Raw genomic sequence first — 18,361 nt, forward strand, 5'->3', positions numbered from 1 at the left:
AGCCAGACACGCTAGCCTGCTGCAAACACAGACCCAGGTCTGAACCACGTCCCCCCAAAGTTGCAGGCTAAACTGAAAACAGCTTGAGAAGTGCTCCTGTCTCCAGCACCCAGATACCCAGTTCCCAATGGGCTCCAAACCCCAAATAAATCCGTTTTACTCTGTATAAAGCGTATACAGGGTAAACTCATAAAATTGTTCGCCCTTTATAACACTGATAGAGAGATATGCACAGCTGTTTGCTCCCCCAGGAATTAATTACTTACTCTGGGTCAATTAATAAGCAAAAAGTGATTGTATTAAGTATAAAAAGTAGGATTTAAGTGGTTTCAAGTAATAACAGACAGAACAAAGTAAAATACCAAGCAAAATAAAAAAAAACATGCAAGTCTAAGCCTAATACAGTAGGAGACTAAATGCAGGTAAATCTCACCCTCAGAGATGCTCCAATAAGCTTCTTTCACAGACTAGACTCCTTCTTAGTCGGGGTCCAGCAATCACTCACACCCCCGTAGTTACTGTCTTTTGTTCCAGTTTCTTTCAGGCATCTCTTTGGGGTGGAGAGACTATCTTTTGAGCCAGCTGAAGACAAAATGGAGGCGTTTCCAAGACCTCTTATATTTTCTCTCTTGTGTGCGGAAACCCCTTTGTTCTCCTGTGCAAAATCACAACAACAAGATGGAGTCTGTAGCACCTGGGGAAGTCACATGTGTATGGATGATTCAGCTTTTTGCAGGCTGATGCCATTGTTTACATGTTAGTTTGAACATTCCCAGGAAAGCTCAGATGTGGATTGGCGTCTCCCAAAGTCCATTGTCATTTAAGTGTTTCTTGATCAGACACTTACTGAGAATAGTCCTTTCTTAAGAAGCTGACCAAATGCGTCACTGAAGCTACTTAGAATCAAACAAGTACATAGCCAATATTCATAACTTCAAATACAAAAATGATACACACATACAGACAGCATAATCATAACCAGCAAACTACAACCTTTCCTTAGACACCCCACTTGGCCTCCTCTGTATAAGAACTGGTGCAACCATAGGACCCTGGTTGCAACAATGATCTAGACAATCACAGTTTATGTCAATAATGTCACACCTTGGTTGCAACAATGATCTATACTGTCACAGTTTATGTCAATAACATCACACTCTGAATTAACAAAATACAGCATAGACAGGGACTGTTTCTTTACATTGTTAATCTCTAACAATATATATGTAAAGAAACACAAACATTATCTATCAATATGTCCCTAAAGGTTGAATGTGGGTCAATTAGTCTGCAAGCTGCTTAACCCTTTCTATTGACCCCTTACTTGACCACTTTGTATAAGATTCGTTGCAATTATATAACAGTGGTAGCAATAACGATTTGTATGGTCATATTTTAATCCAATAATGTCACATCCTGGAAACCAGTCATCCTATTTCTTTCCCTTTGTGCTCTCCACTCTTTTTCTAGTGATGCTTGGCAATGAATCAAAAATCCAACCCCCCACCTCCTTTAAAAAAAAAATTAGTGAATGGAAACCACCAAAAGCAAGAGAAACATGACGTGAAGAAAGCCACTGGCACCAGCTCTGTAGCATGATAGCAGCAATCTGTGCTACTGCACCAAACTTTGTGCTAGATTTCAGGAGACAGATAGGTGTACTTAGATTCTGCACCTCTGCTCCTTCATTTAACACACAATTTGTCTCAGAACTTCTTGGGACTTTTAAACGTCTATTTAAAATAATTTTCCATCTGAACGTGATTTGACTTGCCAGGGGTTCTCTCTTCAGATGGGGTTCTTACATCAAGCCCTTCACTATGATATCTGTTGGAATGGGAATGGTTTCTCAAAATACTTTGGCATATATAGATAGGGCTCATCCACTAAATCTGTGGGGAGGGTCTCTGGAATCTTTTTCATGTGAAGGAAGATCTTCCATTTGTCTTTTTATTCTGAGGCAATCCCAGTGTTTTGGGTTTCAATTGGCTTTTCAATTACTCCTGTATACTTATTATCCATTAGTTTGCTCTGTAGCGGCATTCACTTCTGTTCCTATAGCTGTTCTTACACTTTAAAATTATGTTCTGGTCAAGTCCTCTGGATTTTAAAGGCCAAGTTCTTTCCTTGGATGCACACATCACTCTCATTGACTCCCCTGCTGTTTCTGCAAACTTCAGAGCATTATTAACTACATTAATTATGGTCATATTCAAAGGTTTCTTAGCATGAGTTGAAGCTTTTCTGGCATGCTAATTATAAAGATCAATTTAAATGTAGGCAGGATGGGCAGGAATTGCATATTGTCAATTTAAAAAGAGAAAGTCATTTCGTTCATGCAATTTATGCTTCTGTAATGGTCCTGTAAACAACGTTGGGTTTTCTAAACTAATAATTGTTTTACTGGCTAGAATACAGCGATGTCCGGATGTGATCACTTGCAACTTTTCCTGATGGGGGACTGGCACAAAAAAATTCTGGCACACCAGTTCACAAGAGCCAAAGAAAGAAACCTAACAAACATAGGCACCGGAAAGCCAACATAAAAGGACTGTATTGTTTCATCTTGTTTTTATTCCCTGGCACTGTAGTCTGGTTCCATGAACCACTTTTACTGTGTCTGTTTCTCATGGGAACAAAACAAATTCCTAATAGTAGCGAACAAACCATTTCCTCAGAGCTGCTATACAAGGCAACTGGCTCCATCTGTCACTAGCACCTGCTGTAAGCTAAAGATTTTTGTGGGAGTTTGGTATGATAATTTATTCTCCCTTTAAACAATAGTTATAACCATAAACCACAAGTGTTTTGTATTTTTCATTTTCGTTTTTCTTGCATGGCAATTCATATGCTCAACTCTGGAGTCTTTTTAGATTGGGCTTAGAAGTGTTTACAGCAGAAGTGCACAGCACCTCTTGCTCTGTTGGGACTGTTAGTTGGCTGAACTTTTGCTGGTACATACTGATAACAAGAAAGCCTTCTCATCGGCTGCAGAGAAGAACTACCAAGGGATGTCACAAATTGTTGCTTTTGTCTGAAGAAATCAAAGGCCGTTTGCAGATGCCAAGATTATTTTCTACTGCTTGATAGTGACTAAAATTGCTGAGGCCTGGAATTTGTTTAAAACTTTCCACAAAATAATAAAAATGCAAGAGGGTTAGCCTCTGAGATGCCAACTTAGTTTCATTTAGACAGGTAAGTAAATATATTAAAACAATGTCATCTTGTTTCTCCTTTACCTAAGTTTTTCAAGCTGTGATACTGAGCCCCACGGAATTTATTTTGTTTGCTTAGTGCCCCATAAACACAATAACTTGATGACCTTTAGCTTCTCCTCATTCAGTATGTAACTCTTGCCTCAAAAGCCCAATCCTTCTTGCCTCAAAAGCCCAATCCTTCCAAAACTTGTTCCCCATTCAGCTTGTGGAGAAGAGAAAAAGCTAGTGAAACTGAAGCTTGGCTTATTTTACAATATACAGTACCTGGAAGTGGCTTAAAAATGATCTCCCCCACAACCTTTAAACGCCCATCCCCTTTTCATGGCTTAAGAGTTCTTAGTCTGCAGTATAAATGTGGTATTGCAGGTGTCCCAAATTCTGACCAAATATTAAATATTTACTGTTTCCCAGTAGCTTGGAAAGATTTAACTATGAATTTTTTCAGACAGTAGAACTGACTAGAAGGAAAATTAGGGAAAACCAAAAGTTGGCTCCATGCCCAAATTCCATTAGTTGACATCAACAGGATTGCTGATTCTGTCGTTTTAGCTGTAAAAATGGTGAATGATAGTTGGAATCCTTTGCTGGAATCCTAGGTTGTATGTTGGACACAGCTGTTACACCAGTTAAGCCCTTGCACTCTAATTCCTTACTGGCAGAAGCTAGACATGATTTTACTGCATTAACAAAATATGCCAAGTAGATGGCTTCTGTATTTTTTACAGCTTGTGTGGCACTTTGCAACGGAACTGATTACAAGTTACCCTGTGTTGGCTTTTAGGTATTATAGTTTTCTATGGTCTCCATAATACCCAAGCACCACAAAAATATTAGTGGATTTATCCTTGCAACATTCCCTTGGTAGGGAAGTAACTCATTGAGGCTCTACAGATGGTGATCTGACACAAGGTGTAAGTGACTTGTCTGAGGTCACACAGGAAATGTGCGACAGAGCCATAAATATAATTTACTGCGCCTGTGTCCTAGTCCTGTGCTTTAACCACAAGACCAGACTTCCTGCATAGTAGGGTGGTAAAATCTGACCTGGATTTTGCTTTACAGTAGAGATAAAGCAGCTATATTAACTTCTATATTACTTTTAAGTGGTTACTGTTAACACAGTATTCTATTAAAATGAACCTATGTAGTGTTGACTTATTATTTCAGTAATATCAGTTGGTGTTTTACCAAGTGCAGTCCAAGAACTCTCCAGCTGAATTGAGGATTGTATGACGTAAGATGAAAGCATGTTGTGGCGAACATGAGATCATATAGTTAGCAACTATTGGTAATGATATAAGGGGATATGTAAAAACAAAGACAAGAAAAATAGTAGGAACGATACTAAGCAGTTGGTATTGGTTAAAATGTGACACGCACTCTAGGATTTTGTTTCATTGCCGCGAGCTGTTAAATATATCCCCCTGATTACCTAATTACTGTGAAATGAGTGTTGGTTGGGGGAGGATTTCTGCGGTATCCTATCTTATGGTTCATGTTAATATTTGGGTCTCTCTGACTGCAGTTGCACAATTGATTTGTTCTGAACAGGAAGCTTAAGAGCAGCTTCCTTCACAGCTAATACTAGAGTACGTCAGAGGTGCTGTGAAGGCCTAATTGGTTTCTTCCCATTTAGGGATTTAATAGATCACCTCTATGGTTTATAGTACCTTGAGTCATTCTTGGATGAGTGCAGTGGTTGTTGTCTTAAAGACTTACTGCTTGTCCTTCACCCCTTACAAAAACTGGCTTTATAACAGCGGAGTTTAAAATGCTATGTACACTTGTAATGCATATACAAACATCCTTTTTTGTTAATCTGAAGCCCAGAGAGCATGATGTTGCCTGGTAGTAAGTGGAGGTGACAGTGTTCTGTGGATTCCTTAAATACCCAAAGGTTATGATAACATGTGAGCAATAGCTATCAGTTTGTGTATCTGTTGCAGCACTTATTACCAGACAAACTGTATGGACAAAAGAATTCATGTTCTTCCAGTTCCTTCAAATATGGTTTTACACTGAATTTTAGTCTTTGACTATGAAGAAGGTCCTGTTCCATACACACACTGCCAGAGCCTATAGCTACTGCTTATAAAACCTTCAAGACATCAGTGTTCTTTTATGTACAAGCAGAGTGGACTTTATGGCCGTGATCCAACTTAAGGGTATGTCGGCAGTGCAATTGGAGGTGTGACTGCAGCGTGTGTGGAGATGGCCGAATTGGCTTTAATTTAGCTAGCTCCAACAGCAATAACAGTGACGCCATGGCAGCACAGGCGCCAGCGTGGGCTAGCCACTAGAGTACATAACCAGGGTCCTGGACGGGCTTGTACACCCATGTTGTTGTGGGCTTCACTGCTATTGTTATTCAGGCTAGTTAGATCAAAAATACCATGGGTGTATCTAGACATGCTGCACTCACATCTCCTGTTGCAGGGTAGGACATACCTTAAGTACTTTGCTGAACTGCGGCCTAGGGGCTGTAACAGCAGGTGCACTGGAGAGGTTACAGGGTGAGTGACTGGAACGGAGGGAAAGCCTCAGGCCATTTGGGTGCACTAATCTTTAATCCAATAGCCTTCAGACCATCTCCTGTGTTTCTAAGCCCCAAAGGGCTACCTACTTAAAAATCAAATGCTATAAAGGAAAAATCTAGTATAAAAATGTTCTACCTGGTAAATCTATATCTGATATGAATAGGCTACTAAACATTCCTATTTACTACTGAACTGAACTGTTGTCCTCTAAACTAATATGCTGATCCATGCCATGAATACCTGGTTGTTTATACTTTCTACTGTAGGCAACATGATAAAATCGAGTTGGGTGGTTTAGAACACAAGCTTGTTTTGGGGGAAGGGGGTTGCTTACACAAATCTAATGTAGAAGCATTTTGGCTTCACACTCTATTTTGTCAATTATTCTCTAGGATACTCCTTATTTCTGTGTACTTGTTGACACCCTGATCATACCTGATGTGTTGTGCACAGCTTTTGAATGCTATATCCTATTGATAATGAGAAGCTGGGGAAGAGGATGAAAGATTACCTGCAAAAAGTGGTTACAAAAACTAGGTTCTTTCATTATGAAAGATAATGAAGGGTACAGAAATTCCTAGAGGGTAAAGAACAGTCAAGATGGCATAGGCTGAAACTAAAAGACCTAGGCATTCATGGAAGACATGACAGCAATTTGGCTGCCACAGCCTTTGAGGTAGTCAAAATAGTGTTAAAGGTGCACTGGAGGAAAATATTATAGGGTACAAACAATAGCAAGGTAGATAGAGGCATGGTTTCTTTCGCCACATCCTACTATAAATGAATCATTCCTCCTGAATTCCTCCTCCTTCAATGCCATCCTTAATTAGCAGGATGCCATGCCAAGTCTAAATAGGAATCAGTACATCCTGACTTTGTGAAGAAAAATGGTGTCTTTGACAGATACAAAAATAAAAAGAAACATTCCTCTTGATAGATCAGAGATGGTCAAGACAACATAACTTGCGTTTGGAAATGCACAGCTTATTTCTCTTTATCAGGCTGAGCAAAGTATGTCTGTAAGGAAGCTAATTTGTCAAGTGTCTATAAAGCAAGTTAAATTCCAGCTTTTATATAAGACTTTGCTGACCTGGTAGGTGGTGGAATATAAATAATCAACAGTTCTCCCGTCTGCTGTTCTGCCTAATCGTTCCCTGCCTCCAGGATTGAAGGTGATTTGACATATTGAGTCTTAAATCCCATAGGAAATAACAGAAGCATGAAAACTCAGTGTTGGTAAGGGATCTTATGCTTTTTGATGTTGCATGTAGAAACCAGATTACAGATACACTATTGTTACTCCTTGCTTCATGAGGCCATAATTCACTGGGCTGTATCTTCTCTTTAACTTGCACCTTCAAGTTTCCTTCTCAAACTTCTGAGACAGGCTTTCTTCAAGAAGAATGATTGTGTTAAACCCATATTAATGTACTTTTTCTACTTAATGATACTTCAAATGCCCTCCTGATCCTGCCTGCAAGTCCCAACTGCTGTTCAGAAGATGGAGCGTTTTTATTTTTAGTAACAATATCTCTCCTGCTGGGATGAAAGAATCTTAAACCAATTAAACACATTAGGAGATAACAGCACATGTGGGTTTGGTTCATGGCCTCCATTTTCTTCACTATGGGGCATGTCCTAGTACCAAGCTTTCCATGCAAGATGACAGAAATAGTACGATAAGCTCCTAACTAGGTCAGCAGTGTAGCTGCTGCTTTGCTGGGTATTCCCTAACCAGTGCCTTTTAGCCCATTAGAGTAATCTCTGTAAATGAACTAAAATTTTGAGTTAGGAAATAGTTTTCCCATTTCTCTGGTGATTGTTCAAGAAAAATACAAAATTTTAATTAAAAATCTGAATTTGAGGGACTTTGTCCAGTTCAAGATGATCTTTTATATGTATGTGAAGATAGATTATTTTTCCTTTTTAATAATGCTTAGCTTCTTGGGGGAAAAAATTGTAAAATGGCTAGTGTATTATGGTCTGTTAAAATATGCTTGAGTATATAAAGGGTAGCTGGTGCCATTCGTTTGTTTAGGGGATTTTTTAAACCCTGTTTTGCGTTCGTAACTATGGCCAGGTTGATTTTTAAATTTATTTTTTCATTCATAGAAGTCTACAAGAGCTTGTGCTGAGTTTACACATAAATCCATCATGGCTAGGAGTTCTTTAGCCGAATTCATTTGGTACTGCAATTTAAGCCTAGATTTTTGAAATACGAGGTATCTGCTAGGAATTATTGCATGAATTTCTGACCTACAAACTCAGGACAGCCAGGATCTAGTGTTAAGCTTTTTACTTCTAATTGATCTTTAAGTTGACGGAATACAAAGCACAGAGGAGACAATCACACACAGCTTTACCATGACACTGGAACATCAATATAGAACAAAATTTGACAAGGACACTGCCTGGAAGTCTAACACCTTTAATGTCAAAATAGATTGCAGTGTCCAATATGCAGGCATAATTTACATTACCAGTTAGTTTGGATTTCAACTAGAGAGAAATCTTTTTTAGACTGTCAACCTCTGTCCTTTATGCCTACAGTGTATTTTTACTGACTAGAAATAGAAGGTCAGTACAGCCCCATAACCCTGTGCTTAGAGTAATAATGTCACAGTCATCCATCTGTTGTGTTCGTGCCAGTAATTGAGTTATGAGGCTATAGTTGTTCCACTCAGGATTTTCTTTCAAGTGCGTAACTCTGTTGTGAAAATAAAATTAGGCTCCTAAGTCACATAGGCTTTGCAATGCTGAGTGGAGCAACAGCCTAAATACCTTTAAAAATCTGCACCTCCCTACCTCACAGGTGTGTTGTAAAGATAACTACGTTAAAGCTTGTGAGATGCTCAGATACTGTGGTAATTGGGTCATAGAAATAACTTAAAATAGAGGAGTATGGTGTCATTCATGGTGATCCTCTGGTTTATAGATGTCTGGATTGCACACAACTATCTAAGCAAATCTCTCTTCTCTAGCTCTGTTTACGGTTGTCTGTTGGAAGTTTTATATTTAAAAATTATTAGAAATTTTAACCCAATTTCCTCCCTCCTCCACATTCACAATTTTCAAACAAACAAACATCACTAAGTAAAATAAAAGCTGCTAAAGCATGTGTTTTCTCCCCCAGGCTCCAGAAACACCTTGAGTACTTTCAGTACTGGCACTGAGCAATATAGAGATTAAGAGTTTTGTGAGTCTGCCCAGAGATTAAATACATTAGAAACTGAAATAAATACATGCATGTAACTCTGCCCGACCCTACTTATCCTCCCTTGTCAAGCTTCACGTTGCCCCCCCCAGCCCAACTCTCCTCCAATTTTTCCCACCCTCATCTGCCAGTTTGTCAGCTCCTCGCACAATCGCCTTCTTCCAGGCAGGCCTTTGTACTTAGCATAACCTCTGAGTTCATCCACAAGGCCCCCTCTGGCTCGCTCCTAAAGACCCAGCTCTGCTGTGCTGCTCCAGTGAATAGCTTTGACTTGTATAAATAACCTGATTAATTATTATTCTTCCCCCAAACCGCTGTCTTAGAACGCAAGCTTTGCATGGCAGGGGATGCCTGGAAAGTGCCAAGTGCATAGTGGACACTGACACACTAACCAGTACTTAGAGAGGATGCTGCAAAAGTCATAATGGCATTTTCTCCTGTTTTTCCACAGGTTCACGCTGCAGCTATCGTATAAAGGGCAGAGGTCCTGCTATGCGCCAATACTTCAGCATGTAAATGCTGGTGACTTCATGAGTGCCCCTATGATCAGCTGTGGCAGCAGGGACTGTGGTTTTGGGAATATGGCAAGTCTGCTTCAGCCTTTTTGAAGGCTATAACCCTATTCATCAGGGTATACAATATTGACTATCCAAAATGGCTTTGCAGATTCCCAATTCCAGAGTATGGGTGTGTGCACAGCATACGCTATGGGAAAGCTTTTCAACAGCACAAATGACACTTAGGTTAATTGCTATTTGTGCTTTTGAAAGTGTCTGTATTCCACACTCCTATATAACTTTCATGAGTATTACATCAATCCATACCATTAGAAGTCTGGTACATAACACTTACAAACTTACCCCCTACTCACTCTTACTAGGTGTGTTTAGCTCTTGTTTCTCGGGGAAACTCCACCAGGGCTGTGCTGTTCTTAGAGAATTTCAGTTAATATGAGAGTTACTTGTGCCAAAAATGTTAGAACAACGCTCTTTACCACACTCTGCAGATCAGGAAAATTGATCCAACATTCTTTCTCTAGTGACACGTGGGGTGTGTTTCTCTTATGTTTCTCCTTTTCCCATTCCTCTTGAGAGGTGGGGGAATGGTGATGAGGAATTGTATTATAGAATTATCTGCTATAGATGCTAATGCTGGTGCTTGCTTCCCTGCAGTACGGTGATGTCTGCCTGATCCAGTAGACATAAGTAGAATATAGTCAACCAGGCCAAAGAGCATCAGTTTTAAGGAAAAACTTAATGAGTGGATGCCCTTTGCTTGTTGCGTTGACTCTGGTCTAATGTTGGTTTGTTTTTAAACCACGAGAAGGACATCTCCCCTCCTTGATGCTGTAGCTCCAAATACATGGCATGTCAAAGTAAGGTTTTAGTATAACTCCTGCTTAATTCCGAGTAGCCTATTTCAGTGCTAGGCAAAGACTGATGGGCACAGAGTCTAAAAGCACAGTTCGTTTTCCTTAATCACCTCCCAATCAGAAATTGGATGAACCTTCGGGATGCAGAGACGGGGAAAATCCTCTGGCAAGGAACAGAAGATCTGTCTGTTCCTGGAGTGGAGCATGAAGGTAAGGTATGGCCTCCCTGTTGGGTTGGGTAATACAGTATCTACGGGGCCTGACTGCAGTCAGCATGGTGCCGCTTTTGAAGGATAGACTGTTTGCTTGGACTTTGATTCTACAGCACAAGGAGCAGGTGGGTCAGCTGCAGGCAAAGGAGAGATGTTAAGACTGAATACAAGGAGCTCAATGGGTTAATTTACTTCTGCACACCTGATTGTCACACTTTTCCTCTTCATCCATTAAAAAAAAATAAGCCTTACCACACAGTGTGACTAGGACTGGGCTAGTAGTCATATTGATCATGGCTGAGGCACAGTGGGAGAGCTATATGGGGAAATGTGCATACTGTTGGCCCTCTGTCAACTTGACCATTACTTACTTTCTCCAAAGCATTGGGAGAATTTAATGCTGAAGTGGAAATGGGACACTTCTGTGCTCTCTACTTCTGTCTGTGGCTTCTCTTCCCTTTCTGCCTTTGGTATCTGTTCCTAGAGGCCTAGCAAAGTATTCCATTGTCCATTACTCTGCTTTGATATCTAATATCCCATGCTAGTGTGGAAACGTGTCGGAAAGGGATAGTAATTGAAAGCAGGCTTACCGCAATATAGACTGTTTGTCACACTGGCTATGTATAGAACAGCATGGCCTCAGCGAATTCACACAAAAGGCTTTTCTGATAATGTGAGCACCATGCAAATGGTCTATGAAGAGTGGAGTGACCTTGGTCATCCGTTTACTTCAGCGTTACTTATGAATTTTTGCTTAAACGACAAGGGCTGAATCCTGCTTGGTGATACTAGGGCATTCATCTCCCTGTGAATTATAAAATCTCCTATCATGCAAGGGCAGCAGGCATGTGGCACCAGAGAGTGGCAGCAGGATCCAACTCTTACATTATTCCTTTGTAATGATTTTGTTTAAGTAGTAATGCTGTCAGGGTAGAGGGGATGGAGAATTGGAGCTGTTTAATGCAGTACAGGACTGGGTAGGACACAGGGTTAATTCTTGTCTTTCAGCTACAGAGATTTGGTTTCAAAGCTAGCTTGGGTCACAAATGAAATGGACTTGCTACTCCTAATCAGGTCCCCCATGGACACTCTTCCACTTCACACAAACAGTGCACAGTTGGGCATGACAGTCTCTGCTCAAGAGAGGCCTGAAGCTGTAATGGGAAGGTTGAGAGTCTGAATTTAAATGCAGAATTAGATAAGAGAAGCACTGTGTTAAAACATTAATCTGGCCTCTTCTGAGCTCATCCACTTGGGCCTGACAGGTCTCTCCTGGTCTCACTCCAGTGCTTTTTAGCAGCAAATAGCTGCAGTCCTGTTAACATACCTAGTGACATACTCTGCTAGTATCGCACACCTAGCAAAAAACTGGAAATGCCATCATTACAAACACAACTGAACACATGGGCCTGGTTCTGAAACCAAGGAAATATTTAACAATACATCAGAACTCTGTAGAACAGGGTTTATTCAGATGTCTGCTGTGAAGGGAAAGGTTCCAGCAATTTTAAATACAACTGTAGTAAAATAATTGAGACACAGATTTTAAAAAAATAAGGTAATTCTGCAGCCTGGTGCTTCATTGCTTAAACTATGGGGTAGTGCTGCTTTGCCACTGTGTAATATTGTGTGAAGGCAAGAAAGGGGCACAAAAGAGACGAGAGTAGCTAATAGCAGCCGAGGGAGGAGTAAGACACTGGGGTGCAGGAAGCAGAAAATGTAAATCCTGAGGCATTTGTTCCCATTGTTCTCTGACTTCCTCTTACAACTTCTCCCCAGAGGCTTCTGAATCTTCTTCCTTCACTGTATCTAGACAGACTGTTACACTTTCCTGGCTCTGTGTAGGTCTGGAGACTACAGGGTGGAGTGTTTTTTCTTGTGGATAGAAGAGAAGGTTGGGACTCGTGAGTTCTATTCCCAGCTCTGTCACTTGGGCAAGTCCTATCGCCTCTCTGCACCTTAGATTTCCCCGTTGTATAAAACCGCGATAATATTTGCCTACTTCACAGGTAAACTGGGACTTAATTAAAACAGAGTCTCCAATGTCTTTCAGACTATCCTGTGTCAGAAGTGTGTAGTACTAATAATATTACAGCTATTGTTTTGTCATAGCAAGTCACAGTCTGGTCATGGTGAACATGAAGAGTCAGATCTATAGCAAAAGATTCCAAAAGTCAGTTGTGCAAAATACAGATTGAGTAATTTTAAGACATTTACAGTCATTAACAGCAAAACACCATATGTCTTAAGGCCCAAATAAATACAATGCACAATGGTTTAATGAGGTACTATATCATTAAATGGGCAGGTCATATTCACAATAGGCTGCAGTGTGTACTTGTGAGGAACAGAGGTGGATGTTGGTGTTAGGCAATGAAAATAGCTTAAAACTATTAGTGGATTAGGGGGGTAAAACTTCAAGCAGCTCCATTGTGGCTCTGTTTTTTAAATCATGGGATTGGTGCTCCTCCCTGGGACAAAGTGGTAGCTTGTATCATGATCCCCTGTAGCTCTCTAGATCAGCATCGTATCAAAGTCCCAGGCCATTAAACTATTGTACATTAGATGGATTTGCCTGGGGTTTGATGGGCTTTTCCTGTTATTAAACAGCAGCTTGCCGCCTGCTCGTGGACATTTTGATAGGCTTTCTGTTTAGGAGCAGTTCTGCTCATAAAATAGAAATTTGCATGAAAACACTTTCTAGTACACTGTAAGGATATATAATCACACCACTTAAGAGTGAAGGGCTTGGTAGCATGTCAGTGTACTGAATATGCCCTTTTCCCTTGTTACTGTGACATTTCAGCACAATAACTGATGCTCCCAGACTTCCTCCTCTTCCCCTACAGATCATACAAAATCAGCTACAGTTTGCCATTTGCTGGCAGTGTCATACCCACCATGGGAGCCCAGCCACATGGGCATGCCAGATCCATTTTGTCTCTAAAAATGTACAGTTTTATTGTCCTGGGGTAGGTATTTTGGGAACCAGACACTTCCTGTGCACTTACAGAATGGCTCCCAGGGTCCATGTGAAATCTCCAGAATAGCACTTGCTGGGTTGGGAAATGGCAGTTTGGGGTTTGATCAGGATACAGAGCCTGAAAAGGAGAGCTGAAGGGGGAAAGGGTACTATTTAATGTGCAGAGTAGCCCTCTGCCTACTTGCCACATTTAGCACATTTTCTAAAGTAATTTGTAATGTTGCAGGTCACATTTTAGCCTGAGGTAACGTGGCTTCAGTAGTACATTACCAGGAATGAGGAGTCAAGAGACCTGGGTATTTTTCTGGCTCTGCCACAGTCTTGCTGTGAGATTCCAGGCAAGGGATTAGGTTAAAGCTATCTGTGCCTTAGTGTCCACGTCTGTAAAATGGGACTCATATTTTTAGTTGCCTTTTTGGCCTGAACTGTGCTCAGAGCCTCTGCATTGGGTTAGCATTTCAGAGGGTGGCATAATAGCGCAGGGTTTGTTTTATTATTTGTCAGAGTAATGGTTGTCTGATTTACTTCCACAGCTCGAGTTCCTAAGAAAATCCTGAAATGCAAAGCCGTCTCTCGGGAGCTAAACTTCTCCTCAGCAGAACAAATGGAAAAATTCCGACTGGAACAGAAAGTTTATTTCAAAGGGCAGTGTCTAGAAGGTATCGCTCCATTCTGTGGACAGCTGTACTAGAATGTGGTGAACTGATACTTTGTAAAATGGCTGGGATTGAGGGTAATGAGATGGGCTGAACATTGTTTTAATTTTTAAGAGTAATGTGGAGGTGGAGTGCTAGTCAGACCTAATGGGCCAGAGCACTAAAGTGACCGTTTCATAAGCGTATTAACCCTTATGCAAACACGACTTGTACATGTGACCTTGTAACAGCATGATCTAGTATGCCTTGTTGTAATATTACACTTAATCTAGGGGGTATAAGAGTACCAAACCTCGCTGCCTTGTTTTATTAATTATGCCCCTACTTTGAGCTGTCCTTACATGGGAAAGTTTTTGAAGAGGGGGAGGATTTAGAACACTCTAAAGAAATCTAACTTGGCCCAATTTCTGCTGAGTTAATCACAAGAAAAGTGGCATGACTGTGCCGTTGCTCTTCTGATCTGCTCCTCAAGGGCATAGTGGAGGCAGGAAGGATGTTTAGTGCAGGTTGAGTTGTACAATCCTAGTTTTTACATAGCATTTCCCTTCTGAATTTACATACAAACTGCTGGCAGAGCATGAGGTGTGTCAGTTACTAACAGCTTTAGGAGTTGGGTATGCAGTCCAGTAAAGAGCAATAGGACCAATGTGGTTTTCTTAAAAAGCTTTTGGATCTCTTTTTCACTTCACAGAATGGTTCTTTGAATTCGGCTTTGTGATCCCTAACTCCACAAACACTTGGCAGTCCTTGATAGAGGCAGCGCCAGAATCACAGATGATGCCAGCTAATGTTTTAACGTGAGTTGCTTGGGGTTAGAGAATCTGAGCGCGCTGGGGGGGAAGCAGTGCTTGGCATTTCCATGGGTGCAGACGAGTAAAATTGGAGGATTGTTCAAAATGCGAAAGAGGAGGGGAGTTGATACTGACTTTGTCACGTTTCATACTGCCAGCTCTTGAGGGACTTCCCCATTTTCCTCTTTCCCATAGGCCTAATTTGCTTTAACAGAGCTGCTAAGACTTTTGAGAAACTGGAATTGATTCTATGTTAAATACTGGAGCTGCCTTTAAAGGTGACTGTGAAGGAGTTTTAAAAATTCTGTTCTAATGCCCTCAACATCCAGGCTAAGCAGCGACTCAGTGCATTCCCATAAAGCCAGCTGTCGCTGATTGGTTCTTGCTCTGAGATCCCTGCAGGCATTATTCAGGTGGTGTCACCCAGGGGACCTCTGTGACCTGAAGTTGGCTTCTGGTGCTTGTTTTAACACTGTATACTTTTGCCAAGCTTCAAATATTTTATCCTCTTTTGGATATAAAATAGCTTAGTTATGCAGAATAGCACGTGAACAAAATGAAAGCCCTCTAATTGACTCCTTACACGTTGGCGTCCGAGGAGATCAGCAATTCATGGACTTGGATCAGGCTAGTGAGTACCAGGGCATCACTTTGAATGGGAGGTTTGATGGGAAGAGAAGCCTAGAGGCAGACCCTGGCAAGCAATAATCCCTGAAAAAGGCCATCATCCCTATAGGAGCTGTCCCCAGGCTAGATATGTGCTGACAAAACATTTCTCTCTGTCTGTCGCCAGCAGAGACCGGAGGATGTCAGAATCATCTTGCCAAGTTTAGGCAGATAGCGGGAAGCTGGTCACACCAAGATTGGTGTGCTCCTAGAAGATCCTTCTTCTCAAACTTCCCCTTGCTCCCTCCCTGCCCTGATGGAAACTAGACATACAGTGAGGGAGCTATGGTTGAAGCCACCATCTTTGATGTCACAAAAGTCTTTGACAGCGCTTTTCAGAAAGAGGAAAGCTTCTGAAGAGGGAACAGTAAGTGAAGTGGTTAGAGCAGTGCTACCTGGGAGCCCTTTTTGTGGGCACTGCAAGCAACCCCAGCTCCCAGTGAGCACCGGGGAAGCCAGACTGCAAAATCCAGAATAAAGACAAAAGCTCATTTGATGAGACACAATTCTCCCCACCCCAGGAAGCAGAAAGTTTTCAGGACTGAGCCCTATTGAGGGTGGCAAGGGTACATGAGCATTTTCCACCCCCCAGTTCTCTGAAGGTTCCAGATTCACCAATCTTACTAGGCCTCTCAGTTCTCCATTCCACTCTCCAAAGGCCTCCTAAAATTAGAGCCTTGAAACCTGAGCCAAACCCAGCTGGACCCGACTTCAAGTGTCGGGTCAGGTCTGAAAACAACCCAACCCTCTCTGGGGTGGGGTGAGTAGACTCTATCCCCTCCTCCTGCCAGTGGGGCTGGCAGAGCAGCTGCATCTCAGCTCTTGCTGACCACCACCGCCTCACTGCATTGGGTACGCCGATGAGTAGCAGCATCTCTCACTCTACAGCACACCCAGCATTAGTATACTATGCCTCTGCTTTAGTATACAGAACACATACAACCACCTCGGACCAGCACAGTGTGCAGTCATACCCCAAATCTATGTTCCACGTGGGACACTAGATCTTTCCACTGCGGTTCAGACAAGACACTCATGGACAGGCACTCGCTTTTAAGCATTTCTTGGGAGAATGACATCCTTGGTTGAGGTAGGTCCCCCCGTGCTAGAGGGCATATGGGGACCTGGAGAGGAATAACAGAGTAGGACGTGTGGTGCTGCTTTTCATGTCCCCCAGTAGAGAATGAGTAACACAAGGTGACCAGCCACGCTACTACTTTACCCATGACTTCAAAAACATCGTGCAGAAGTTAACCATTCATGGGTATCGTATACATCCCCTCCCCTGCTCTGCCCTGTGACACAGCCAGTGTGACATTCCACCCAGTGAACAGAAACTGTTCATCTTTACACGGGGGAGCAGCTCCCTGTAGGAATGCAGTGGGCAAGTCTCTCATTGTCTGGGGAAAATAAGGCTGATAGCACTTTGTAAAGAACAGCCCTCCATTCTAGTCCGTTGCTGATGTCATCGGGTCACAGTGCGGCTTCCCTTTGCATTATTCCATTCTTACAATAAATATTCTTAAATAAAAGGCAGCGGGTATTGTGGGGACAGGGAGTTAGCTCAAGCCAGCAAGAGCATGGTTTGCAGCAGTATTCTGTAATTGCTTTTGTCTAATATCTCCTTCCTTTCCTTTTAATTTCCCTCCACAGTGGTAACGTTATTATAGAAACCAAGTTCTTCGATGATGACCTCCTTGTAAGCACTTCCAGAGTGAGACTTTTCTACGTTTGAGATAAGGGGGCTTTTGGGGGCTGTTTTTAGTTTTCCTCCGTACAGTTCTTGGTGCAGAACCCCTTGCCTATCCAGTGGAAGACACTTCCTGTAGGTGTGAATCTGGGGACCAGCTCACCGGGGGTTGTGACGTTTGCCCATCAGTTATTTGGTTTTCCCCTCCGACCAAACCCAACCCTGAGAGACGCAACCATCAGCTCAGTGATGGGGGGAAATAAAGACTCTGTAAAAATGGGCAAAAAATGGTTGTGCAGAACCAACACTGTAAATTATGTTAGTTTCATCCTTTGTACTTCTCTGGATCTTGGTACGTAATCACTCATTTCCACTTGCACCTTCTCTCAGCACTTTGTTTTGGATTAAGTTAACCTTTTCCTTTCCCATGGTTAGTTTTTATGCTTTCTCTGGATTTCTGTGTAGTGGTCTATACATTCTCATACCCTAAACTTGTAAAATATTCTGATATTACATAATGTAATTAAAGCAAATTTCTGAATTAAAACATTCGTACCGTCCAAAGAATGGAAACACTTTCAGCTGTGTTTTTCCCCCCTTATTTTAAAAATGTGACTCAGTGACAGACTGCAGCTTGCAAGCCCATTGTCAGCAAGCCAACGGCAGCAGAACAAAGGTCTTGTCAGCACTGCCATACTAAGTTCTTGCTGGACTCTTTGTTCCTCAAGGCTTCCTACAAATAAGGTGAAAACTATAGCTGATGACCAGGGCTTCCTTCCGATTCCCCACTCCAGGATTGTCCCTGTTCATTCAACCAGTGGTTAACCTAAGCTTACTAGTTCCCTGGGCAGCAATGCACAGACATTAGTTTATCCAAACTCCAGTGGGTATGTCCAAAACCATCTGGAAAATGGGGGTTGTACTGAATAGACTAGCACTTAACATAGTCCACCATGTCCACAAACTCCAGGAAGAGAAGTGTTAGCTATGACCACTTTCTTGAGTTTACTAGAGACTGAAAT

General features: G+C 41.8%; 1 protein-coding gene across 1 annotated transcript in view; it reads left to right on the plus strand.

The window, feature by feature from the left end:
* The window catches only part of PDE6D (phosphodiesterase 6D), a 43,908-nt gene extending 26,006 nt beyond the window's left edge, over positions 1 to 17,902 (plus strand). Inside the window, exons 2-5 of the mRNA XM_065410946.1 lie at positions 10,463 to 10,551; positions 14,070 to 14,195; positions 14,884 to 14,989; positions 17,303 to 17,902. Coding sequence (XP_065267018.1) covers positions 10,463 to 10,551; positions 14,070 to 14,195; positions 14,884 to 14,989; positions 17,303 to 17,384 — 403 coding nt within the window. The 3' untranslated portion in view covers positions 17,385 to 17,902. The remainder of the gene's footprint in view (positions 1 to 10,462; positions 10,552 to 14,069; positions 14,196 to 14,883; positions 14,990 to 17,302) is intronic.
* The last annotated feature ends 459 nt before the right edge of the window (positions 17,903 to 18,361 follow it).

Source organism: Emys orbicularis, chromosome 9, assembly GCF_028017835.1.
Source record: "Emys orbicularis isolate rEmyOrb1 chromosome 9, rEmyOrb1.hap1, whole genome shotgun sequence".
Taxonomy (NCBI): domain Eukaryota; kingdom Metazoa; phylum Chordata; order Testudines; family Emydidae; genus Emys; species Emys orbicularis.